The sequence below is a fragment of the Schistocerca americana genome, chromosome 11 (assembly GCF_021461395.2).
Source record: "Schistocerca americana isolate TAMUIC-IGC-003095 chromosome 11, iqSchAmer2.1, whole genome shotgun sequence".
NCBI classification, from domain to species: Eukaryota; Metazoa; Arthropoda; class Insecta; order Orthoptera; family Acrididae; genus Schistocerca; species Schistocerca americana.
This window is the reverse complement of record NC_060129.1, coordinates 31,449,176-31,461,447: the sequence shown is the minus strand read 5'-3', so window position 1 is coordinate 31,461,447 and position 12,272 is coordinate 31,449,176. Positions and strand designations below refer to the sequence as shown.

The 12,272-nt window shown below is 41.6% G+C and overlaps 1 protein-coding gene across 2 annotated transcripts in view; it reads left to right on the top strand.

The window, feature by feature from the left end:
* LOC124553977 (zinc finger protein 43-like) overlaps positions 1-9,545 on the top strand; it is a 115,282-nt gene extending 105,737 nt beyond the window's left edge. For both annotated transcript variants that reach the window (XM_047128002.1, XM_047128001.1), the window contains one exon: positions 7,949-9,545. In XM_047128002.1, the coding sequence (XP_046983958.1) occupies positions 7,949-9,287 (1,339 nt within the window). In that variant the 3' untranslated portion in view covers positions 9,288-9,545. The remainder of the gene's footprint in view (positions 1-7,948) is intronic.
* The last annotated feature ends 2,727 nt before the right edge of the window (positions 9,546-12,272 follow it).

Here is a 12,272-nt window from a genome sequence, read left to right as displayed (position 1 = left end):
TTTAAAGCTATCCCGTAGTTCGTTTGTGACATGAATAGGTTTGTTATTAATTCTGTGGTGAATAATGCGATTATATTTGTCAAATATCTGTGGCTGTATGTTCAGCCATTTGCACATACGTTGAAGATTAAATTGCTTCCACATCCGGTTTTTGATGGTCCAGTTCAACCATTTGGCAATACTAGTTTCCAAATGGGAGAATGTTGAATAGTGATTTAACCAACATTCCAATTCTGCTTTGAAATGCCTGTCGTAAGATTCACTTCCAACATATTCCGCCAGGTTATTGTGGAGTCGAGTTAGTCCTGTCTGCAACAATTGTTTAGAAACCTCTCAAACCTCCTTCTCTGTCTTTACTTTCAAAGGTAAGGCCCAAGCAAATTTGGAATGTGTGTCTGTGACCGTGAGAATGTACTTGAAACCATTATTTGATTTTAAGTAGTCTTGCGTATCTGAGATCAGCCTGCCATGCATAATCCATTTCTTGTATTATCAGAAGTATTCTGCATGCAGATCTGTAAAGCTCGTGGACGACTCTCTCCACAATTACTCGACGATGCATATTTTTCAAAGCTCAAGTAAGATCGATAATATTTTGTTTATGTGATCAGCATTCTCTTCACCAGCTGAAGCTGTAAACAGTCGTAATTGAGCTATGATTTCATTTAGTTACCACAATTTGTATACTCTAGAAGTAGGTTGTTTAGTCTTTAAGACTGAACTTCGGTTATTTTACCTGCACTATGTGGAACTGCTACTGCTGGTACAGTTACAATCCTGTATTTGTCACTCTATGAACCTTCCATGCATTTTTTGCTAAGTGGGTCAGGAGTCAACTACACAAAGGAAGCAGTTCCATAAGTATGGGGATGTGTAGAGGAGACGGGGCTTTTTTTTAGGTTAGCGGGTCTCAGGTAAATGCAGAAAGGGCTTCAGTTTCAAAGGCTGCAAGTAGAACACCGAAAGAGGGTAGATACAACCACAATAAAGGTATGGAAATAAGTTCCGCTGAAATTTTTCAAGAGACCTAACTATGTTCACAAAGAACAGATGAGATACAGTTGGTGTAGTGTTCATCGCTGGTGGAAGTAGTTTACCTTGTAGTGAAATTGAAGTAGATAGTTCCTTTGAGGTATTATGGGTAGTGACGAGTTAAAAGCTCTGGGCCGTTTTCGATCTGTAAAACTACTACTTCCTGGCGTTTCGTTGCCAACTGCGGGAATATCTTTGGAGGTGAGTCAATGATGGCTGCCAGACAGTGGAATTCTCGTTCATATAGAGGGCACCAACATACGTTCAATTGGGACCGACTATAAGTCTCTCTGACTAGCGTCATTATTCTCCATCGAATGTAATCGATCGTCAAATGGTTGGTGGAAAGGCGACCACCGTATCCTGTGTAACTGTAAGCCTTCCTCTTTTCTGTTGAAATTATTGTGGTGTTCCTGAATCTCTCTAGCTTTCCTATACATACATGCATAATAATAGATGTCCTGGCTGACACGCTTGTCTCACTAAATTTTATTTCATGATCACCGTCTTTAAAAACTTGTTCCGCTACAGCTGATTTGTCAGTATATCCCAGTCGACAGTTTCTTTTGTGTTCCGTTTAGCGGGTATTGACATTTCTTATCGTTGTTCCAATATAAACCTTCCCACAGCCACATGCAATTTTATATTCGCCAATCTTATACACTCACTAATCTTGGTCAGTAAAAATCTTCTGGGTTTGAAGAAGACGTCTTGCAACAGTCGCCGAAATGTCGAAATTTTATAGTTGGCAATGCGGCTTCAAACCCAGAAGAATTTTATTGACTGTAACAACGGACGCGGAAGCTTACGTTTACACTCACTAATCTCCTTTGTTTGTCTAAAGATTGTTTAAACTTGAAACTTGGCCAAAACTTTACCATTACAGTCCGTAATATTGCGAATAATTGGAAGAAAAACTACCCTCGATATATTGGCGAAAGCAAATGTTTAATGTCAGTGGTAATGTTTAATGTCAGTGGTAGGCATAAAACGTCGTCCGAAACCGTACTGAATGGTGTCTCTGAAATTTATTTTGAACAATGGGTACAGAAGCGCACTCAAAGTGTAAATACTTGCGAAAACATCCTTGACATCTTAATAGCCCTGATCAAACAGGGATTAGTGACCACAATGTTGTTGAGCCATGAAGAGTTCACAAGAGTGAATACTGTAACATCGAGACTCACCAAAATAAATGCAAAATTCACCCTTATAGCAGGTAAAATTTCGCTTGACACATTCCGAAGAGACAGTTTCGACTCCGTCTGATAAGTCTTTCTAAACTTAGTCCAGATGCGGTTTAAAGTCAAATGAGTAATAACTGAGAGATACGCGTCAAATTAATAAAATGTGGTACTGACAAAAAACAGGTCAGACCACTGGTGCAGAAGCAATGAATTACAGATGCCAAATTTAAAAGAACGCAAAATCCACAAGATTGGCGAAGTTTTACAGAAGCTCGAAATTTAGCGCAAAATCAATTAGAGAGACTTTTAATAGTTTCCAGAACGACATTGTCTCGAAATCTGATCGTAAACCCAAAGAAATTCTGGTTGTATGTAAAGTACACAATTGTAAAGGTGCATTAATACCTTCACTGCGTGATAACAATGGTAAAGTTATTGACGACAGTGCTACTAAAGCGAGTCACTGAAGACGGATTTCCTAAATTCCGTCTCAGGATAAATATAGTGGAGCAGCTTAACACTTCAGAGAGGCAATGCCTCCAGGTTCCTTTCAGAATATGCTGATACAGTAGCTCCATACTTAGCAGTCATATACAACTCTTCAATGGCAGAAAGATTGGTACTCGAAGACAGGAAAGTTGCACAAATTACACCAGAAACCAAGAAAGGGAATGTGAGTAATCCGATGAAATGCACGCCCATACAACTAACGTCGTTTGCAGTAGGATTTCGGAAAATATAGTCTGTTTGAACATTATGAATTACCTTGAAGACGACACTTTTCACAAATAGCCAACACTTATTCGGGAAACATAATTCTTGTGAAACACAACAAGCTCTTTATTCTCGCAAAGTAATGACTGAGTAGGACAGATGACATTACATTGAGTCCATATTTATGGTTTTCAGAAGGGTTTTGACTCAATTCCTCACAAGTGACTCCCGATTACATTGTGTGCCCCTGGAGTATCATCGTAGTTGTGTGCACTGATTCATGATTTTGTACCAGAAAGGTCACAGTTCGTAATAACTGACAGAAAGTCATCGAATTAATATCTGACGTTTCCCAAGTAAGTGTTATAGGTCCTTTGTTGTCCCTGACCTACATACACGATTTAGGAGACAATCTGAGCAGCTCTCTTAGATTGTTTGCAGATTATGTTGTCATTTACCTTATTGTAAAGTTATCAGATGATCAAAACGAATTGTCGAGTGATAGATAAGATATGTGTATGATGTGGAAAATAGCAATTGACTGTAAATAATGAAGAGTATGAAGTCAACCATGTGAGTATGGAAAGGAATGCGCTAAATTTCATTCACACGATAAATCATACAAACCTAAAAGTTGTGAACTCAACTGAATGCATAGGAAATACACTTATGGATAAATTAAATCATAACATCCTTATAGATAATGCTCTGGAGAAAGCAAACCAAAGACTGATTCCTTGGCAGACCACTTGGAAAACGTAACAGGTCTACAAAAGAACCAGCTTACATTATGCTTATCTATTATCTTGTGGACTATTGCAGTGTGGTGTGGGACACGAAAGAAATTGAAAGAAGTGCAGCTCGTTGTATACCCTCGCAAAATAAGGGAGAGTGTGGAGAAATTATCATAGTTCCTGGATGGACAGGCATTTTAAACAATTTAACTATGCAGCACTTCATACATGTTAGTTGTAGTATCATGATATGACGTAATGGGCTCAGAGACGTGAGATGCATGGGGCAGTGTCAACTTCATGAAAGTTGATGGAGCACTGGCCATGAGAGTGGAGGTAGCAGAGGCTCATATCAGTGAAATATGACATGAATCTGAACTGCACTTGGAATAGGAGCCCCTACACATACAATTAGCCAAAGCACAGGGAGGAGTCCTCATTCCCTCCTTCGCCCCCCACCCCCTCCCATATCCCGTTTGTCCAGTGGACCTCAAGCTGTAGCTGCTTTCCTGTCATCTCAGACCTATCCTCCCCCCCCCCCTCTCTCTCTCTCTCTCTCCCTCTCCCTCTCCCTCTCCCTCTCCCTCTCCCTCTCCCTCTCCCTCTCCCTCTCCCTCTCCCTCTCCCTCTCCCTCTCCCTCTCCCTCTCCCTCTCCCTCTCCCTCTCCCTCTCCCTCTCCCTCTCCCTCTCCCTCTCCCTCTCCCTCTCCCTCTCCCTCTCCCTCTCCCTCTCCCTCTCCCTCTCCCTCTCCCTCTCCCTCTCCCTCTCCCTCTCCCTCTCCCTCTCCCTCTCCCTCTCCCTCTCCCTCTCCCTCTCCCTCTCCCTCTCCCTCTCCCTCTCCCTCTCCCTCTCCCTCTCCCTCTCCCTCTCCCTCTCCCTCTCCCCCTCCCTCTCCCCCCTCCCTCTCCCCCTCCCTCTCCCCCTCCCTCTCCCCCTCCCTCTCCCCCTCCCTCTCCCCCTCCCCCTCCCCCTCCCCCTCCCCCTCCCCCCTCCCCCTCCCCCTCCCCCTCCCCCTCCCCCTCCCCCTCCCCCTCCCCCTCCCTGTCCCCCTCCCCGTCCCCTTCCCCCTCCCCTTCCCCCCTCCCCCTCCCCCTCCCTGTCAACTCCCCTCTTCTCCCCAAACCCACTCCCCCCCTCCCCCTTCCCACTCCCCCTCCCCCTCCCCTGTCCCCTCCCCCCTCCCCTCCCCTCCCCCCTCCCCTCACCTCCCCCTCCCCCTCCTCCTCCCCCGCCCCCTCCCCCCTCCCCCTCCCCTCCCCCTCTCCCCCCCCCACCCCCCTCCCTCCCCTCCTTCTCCCCTCTCCCTCTCCCCTCCCCCTCCCCCTCACTCCCCTCCACTCCCTCCCCCTCCCCTCCCCTCTCCCTCTCCCTCTCCTCCCCCCTCCTCCCCTCCTCCTCTCCTCCTCTCCTACTCCACTCTCTCCTCTCACCTCTCCCCCCTCACTCCCTCCTCCCTCTCCCTCTCACACTCTCCTCACTCTCTTCTTCCCCCTCTCTCTCCCTCTCTTCACTCCTTCACTCTCCCTCTCACTCTCTCTCCCCCTCACTCTCTCACTCTCTCCTCCCCCTCACTCTTCTCCTCTCTTCCCCTCACCTCTCTCACTCTCCTCTCCCCCTCACTCTCTCACTCTCTCTCCCCCTCACTCTCTCACTCTCTCTCCCCCTCACTCTCTCACTCTCTCTCCCCCTCACTCTCTCACTCACTCTCCCCCTCACTCTCTCACTCTCTCTCCCCCTCACTCTCCCCCTCACTCTCCCCCTCACTCTCCCCCTCACTCTCTCTCCCCCTCACTCTCCCCCTCACTCTCCCCCTCACTCTCCCCCTCACTCTCTCACTCACTCTCCCCACTTGTAATTAATAAATAATTAATCTAAAAGATAAGAATTTTAAGTGAAAGTTGAAGTAAAATTTAAAAAAAAATCCCCACGAGATAGATAAGGATGCGTAGCAACTTTATAATATAAAAGAAAATAAAATATTAAAAATTAAAGGTAAGAGATAAAGATATAGTCAAGAAAATAAATACAAAACTCTCCCAGAGAGCATCCCAGAGTAACCCAGAGAGCTAAAACACTAAGAACAATCACTTCTCGGCTTTTGGCAAGATCAATGTGTAGAAGTGTATATAAAATTAATAAATAAATATTCAAAACAACCCAGCCACCTTCCCTGGAATCGGAACTCCTGCAGAGATAATGATTGATAAGATGAATAAACAATAATAATAATGCATGGATGTGTAAAACATGCAGGTGCCTCGACTTAAATTAAATGCAGCTGCCTCGTTATATAAAGCCAGTACAAGTAGTCAGAACACAGCTCAGCTGGCTGCAAGTACTGATAAGAGGAGCGCCATACGTCACACTTCCTGGAAATAATTAGCTCATAACTGGGCGCGGCAGGAAGTAGTGTGCTGATAATCCAACATGGGGCCCACATCCTGCATTTTTCCAGCGGATCGCGCTTAGTTAAAACTATAGCGTGATCCTCCGAGCTCTAGCGGCAGCCAGGCAAACTACGTGGCCACTGGCGCTGTATGTAGCTGCAGCAGCTAAGTCAACACATCCATGCAGATGTGCAGTGTTGCTGTTTCAGGCTGTAGTATGTGTGTTGTTAAAATACATGTGCGCTTCCATCATGACTGCATCAGTAGTCTATGAATGTACCTGCCACAAAAAATGTTGGGCAGTAAAGATTAAGGATATGACACAAGTAAAGTACCCAGTACCTACACAATGCTTACGTGGAGGTCTCTAAAACAATTGAAAAACAATTACCATCAAAATTTATGTATTGTTGAAGTTTTCCAGAAATTCAGGTTCTTATTCTGGTTTGTTTTATGGTTGACTGGCATAGTATAAAATTTTAATTGTAAGTTTTATTTCTACTATTTTAAAAAATAGAAAGGTATTTGTTTGAAACCTCACTTGCATAATTTTTGATTTCTTTCTTCATTATTTATATTCTGTTACTTCACTTCCATATGTATGAAAGTACATGTAACTGAGTTTTAAAAAAGCTACAATGTTTAGTGATTCAGTTGTGAACTTCTAGAATCTGACACACAACGATACTGGTTACGTTAAAAAACCCGTATGATCCCAATTAAGAGTTTAAAAACATTCGAAATTCACCAGATACCATGCCAAACAGAACTATATACCAAACACAATGCAAAAAAGTTAGAAGTTACAGTCAGAGGAAAAGTAAACACTGGAGCATGCATGCCTTCAGTAGTTTGTGATCTTTCATGTGCAACATGATGCACATGGAGACCTGAAAGGCATCATACTTCTGTTCTGTGGGAAAGGGTTTAACTGCAGGTGGAATTATGGGACCCAGATACTACAGGGGTAGCTCATGCATTAGCTATTGTCACTGCCACTCGATATGTAGTGTCAACCTGCAGTGTTTAATGGGTGATGATGTGGTATTTATGTGTGTGTCTATTAAGTCATTTGTGTTCTGTAGTGTCAGGTGACCAAATGTAAAAATTTTCAAAAAGGCTCACTGCAAATATACTGGAAAATTTACACCCATTTCAATCTTTTTAGTCAGCATTTCCATTTGTACAAGGCTTCATATAAGTTGTAGTGCCAAAAACGTAGTCTTAGATTAAAACCATCTGCAAGTGTGTCATTCACATTCATTCATCAGTACGCATTTTTCCATAGATTGATGTGACATCAATTATTGTTCATGAACAGTCATTATCCAGCTGATTAACATCCATACAAGATACCTAATCAAAATAATAATGCTTGCACTGGTTCTTGACTCATTGGGAATCAAACAAAAAAAACTGTTTGCTAGGTGAAATAAATTTCCAAAGGTGAAAGTGTTTTCCAGACAAAGGAAAGCCATTTACAGAGCTAAGATAATAGAAGAGGAACATTTAAAAATTATTTCTGTTAATTAAATCTTATTCAGTTAAAACATATAACTGAAATTTTTTATACAATTAATAAATGGGTGTAACTGTTACTTTGTAGCACTGTATTTTAAAAAGACTGTAACACTTGAAAGTGAATTATTTTAATTTTCATCTAAAAATTTCAAAGCAAATTGGCAGTGACTCAGATTAATCATTATTTTTTCCTCATCAGTTCCTTCCTTCTGGTGGAATATTATAATTTTAAATCTCTAACAGTTACTATATATGTAATTTCTTCTGCACTTTCATGAATTCTCTCTTATAGTACTGGATTTACAGACGCCTAAATATTCTTTCTTTGTTGTATGTATATCAGTATTTAACATCCGCCTCCTTACTCTTCAGATTGACTCAGTGTACTGGTGGGAGCAGTGGCATATCATGTGAAGAAACTTGTCACCATAGACTGGTCCAGGATGAGTTGATGATAGACATGGAGAAGTCATCACAACAGTTTGGTACCAATACAGAAGATATGGCTGTTGATAAGAACTGCTCAGTTGCCACGCGATATAACTGTAGTATGTGGGAAAAGGAATTATATGTATATAGCTGTAATTTCTGCCAACAGAGCTTTCCTTCAAAATACAGATTCATAAAGCATGTGTTTATGCACATTGATGGTATGGAACCACCTTCGTATGTTTGTAAGTGGTGTGGTGAAGTATTTCACAGTAATGTTAGTTTGAAAAAACATTTGAGAATGAGTGAGAACTACCATTTCTCAACTGCAGGCAACCATGAAAAATATGGCTATAGTGATGAGCATCAAAGCGCTAACTTCTCGGATAGTGAGCCAGACGTTTGTGTCACAGAACTCAACAAGCTGAATTCATACAAGGAAACGTGGAAAGCTGCAGACAAGTCTGCTAATGACAAAGGTAACACAATTATGACAAATGATACAGAGGAAACAAATCATTATGGAACTTTATCTACAACTGTTAATGTCAGTTTCCAGGGTAATCTACTTACTGCAAACAGAACCCACAAATGTGACAGTTGTGGCAAATCTTTTGCTCGTGCAGGCAATCTCAAGAAACATGGAGTAATTCACACTGGAAAGAAACCTCACAAATGTGAGAGTTGTGGGAAATCTTTTGCTTTCCCAAGCTATGTCAAGCGACATGCATTATTTCACACTGGAAAGAAACTTAACAAATGTCATATTTGTGGAAAATCTTTTTTTGTCTTATGGGACCTCAAGAAACACTTATTAACTCACAATGGAAAAAAACCTCATAAATGTGAGATTTGTGGGAAATGTTTTGTTTTGTCAAGCGGACTCAAAACACATGTATTACTTCACACTGAAAAGAATCCTCATAAATGTGGGATTTGTGGACAATCTTTTGCTGGTGCAGGAAATCTCAAGAAACATAGTTTAATTCACACTGGAGAAAAACCTCACAAATGTGAGATTTGTGACAAATCGTTTACCCAGTCAGCTAATCTCAAGACACACACATTAATTCACAGTGGAAAGAAACCCCACAAATGCGATATTTGTGGGAAATTTTTTGCGCTGTCAACTTATCTCAAGAAACATGGATTTATTCACACTGGAAAGAAACCTCACAAATGTGAGATTTGTGGGAAATCTTTTGCTTTCTCAAGGGACCTCAAGAGACATTTATTAATTCACACTGGAAAGAAACTTAACAAATGTGACATTTATGGGTAATCTTTGGCTTTCTCAAGCGTTCTCAAGAAACTTCACACTGGAGGGAAACCTCGTATATGTGAGATTTGTGGGAAATCTCAAGACACGCACATTAATTCACATGTAAAGACACCTCACAAATGTGAAATTTTTGACAAATCGTTTGCCCAGTCAGGTTATCTCAAGAAACATACATTAATTCACAGTGGAAAAAAAACATCACAAATTTGATATTTGTGGGAAATCTTTTGTTAGGGCAGGCTATCACAAGTAGTGATGGGGAGCTCGTGAATGAGTCGTTCAAATGAACGCTTCACTCCAGTGAAGTGTGAACTAACCACTCAATTTCAATGAACTGGTACTTCAAACTCCTCACAGATAACACACTCCACACTTTCTACAAGTTCACTCACTCTCTTCCTCTCTCCCTCTTCCCATTACATCGGCGTTACGTCACTCATTCTCCCTTCACTTCAGTCCGCCCTCTACTGCCTGTCGACGAATCGCGCGGCGTTTGTGGGAAACGATAGGTTTTGGGATTGTGGAGGTGAGGGGCGGGGAAAAGGCAGCGTCAGCTATGTGAGCACGCACAGCCAACATGAAAATAAAAGTTGTGTTAATAACACTGAAAGACGGATTTTACCTCAAATCATACCAATTACTACAGGTGACAGTTTACGTTTTGAATTTGGGGGGTTATATTATTCTCAACAAAATAAAATCTACAGGAAAACTTATGAATAATTGCTTAACATAGATATAGACTTCGTGACAGTGGTAAACATACTCTATTTTGGATTAAATTTTAAAAGGAACATGAAATTAGACTGCATTTTGTTGGTAGCCCTAGTTTTTCAGTCCATGAATACAACAAATAATGTTTCACTTAGCTGATAAAGACTTTTTTGGGCGTTCCATGAGAAAATGTCGAGCAAGATTAAATGTAATACCTTCTTTATATGTGACAGGCTTCTCTGTTTATCTTTCCTTTGTCCCCTTCGACCACGCTCTATTTAAGTTAGCTCAGACGCTGTAAGAGCGTAAAACGTTGCGTGCACGTTACTGTATAGTTGGCCATCTGTTGGTAAAATTATGAAGTATTACGAACCTTTATTGTACGAGCGAGGCGAAGCGAGCGTAGCCTCGGCTGAGCGGCGAACTGGGCAACTTCGCCAGGCTTCCGTACTTCACGAATGAACTACTTCATTTGAACGCTTCACGCCAAAGAGTGAAATGAATGAAGTAGTTCACGGGAATCAACAAGTTCGACCCATCTCTAATCACAAGACACATCATTCATACACACTGGGAAAAGACCTCACAAAAGTGATGAAGTGATCATTCTTAGATCAGCTGATCTCAAGACAGATGCATTAGAATACATTGGAAGGGGACCTCACAAATGTGATATCTGTGACAAAAGTTTCACTCAGTTGGGCACTCTCAAGAGATATGCATTACTTCACATCAGAAAGAAACTACAAGCAAGTGGTAGTTTATGTAAATAGGTTTTCCTTGTTGGTGCCCTCAAGGCCTGTAAAATAATGGATGAAGCAAGGGGTCAATAAATTATAATGCCTGCGAAATAACATAGAAATCTATAATTGTGAAACAATGTGTACTATAGATTGGTAACAGATAATGTGATAATATAAAAATCAATATCTGCAGCTTGGGATATCAATAAATTGTATTACTTAATACTCCAGAAACAGGACTCAAATGTATATTTGTCATCAACACTGCTGTTCTTTTCCTATCAGTCTCGAGACAGGAAGATTGTATATTGTGATAAAACCGTATGTGTGTCAGTAATCATAGGTACCATGCAATAGACAGGCCAAGGATGTGTGAGGACTTGCATAGTCATCATGTATTACTTGTAACTCTGTATTTTAGAAACAGTGACAGTAAAAATATATTAATGGCACTTCCTTCATTCACGCTAGTACACTCGACACTGGAGAAACATGGTTATAAGAATTATTTCACTCAGATATGTTTTCTCAAGGGATGTCATTAATAAGATGAACATTTATGTTTGGTTAGTACTAATCCTCTAGCAGTAAACGTAACAACAAATGTAGCAACATGCTTAATAGCATGTTTGACCACCTTTGGAACACAATACTTCGACAGTTCTACATGATGTAGACTTAACATGTCATTTATGTGTTTCGGGATGTATGTTATACCATTTGCATTCCACATGTTCAGATCAGCTACATGGTGTGGTCAAGATGTGTTAGGTACCATGCTACTCAGACCACTGTAGAGTCATTCTGCACATGTGACATGGACAGTTCTCCTCCTGGAAGATGCCTTCACCATGGGAGAGCACACCCAGGCATGAAGCAATCTGTGCAGTGGCTACAAAGGTCACATAGTCAGCAACTGTCATGATCCCTTCAATTACTACCAGATCTCCCAAACGAGCCCAAGTGACTGTCCCCATGGCATAATGGGCTCTCCACCTGGTGCCATTCACCTAGATATAGCATATCTGGATGTGGCAACTGACCTGGTGTAACAGGAAATGTCATCCATCCTGACAGTTGACATTTGCATTGACCTTCATTGTAGCCTCAATGATCCCTGCAGTTGCAATTGAACATTTTGGTGGATTGGTATGGAAACACAGTTACCATATGTTGTGGAGCCCTATGTTCAACGATGTACATTGAATTGTGGGTTCAAAACCGTGCATGGTTGCTCAAGTATTGTTTTCTATAATTAGATATGCCACATATTGCCACATGTCCAGCTTCACAGAGCAGGCAAGCCTCTGACCTCCATGATTTGTGATGGGGTAGGTGTATTACATGTTTTCGTAAGGTTATCGATTTATCACCTTTCAGCCACTTTCCACGGACGTTCACAACAGTAGCATAGATCCAGCCTACCAGCTTCACCACTTTTTAGGTTCTAGTTCCCAACTGCAATGCCACTGTAACCTGCCCTTTGCTAAAGTCACTTATGTCATAGGGTTTACATGTTCGTGACACA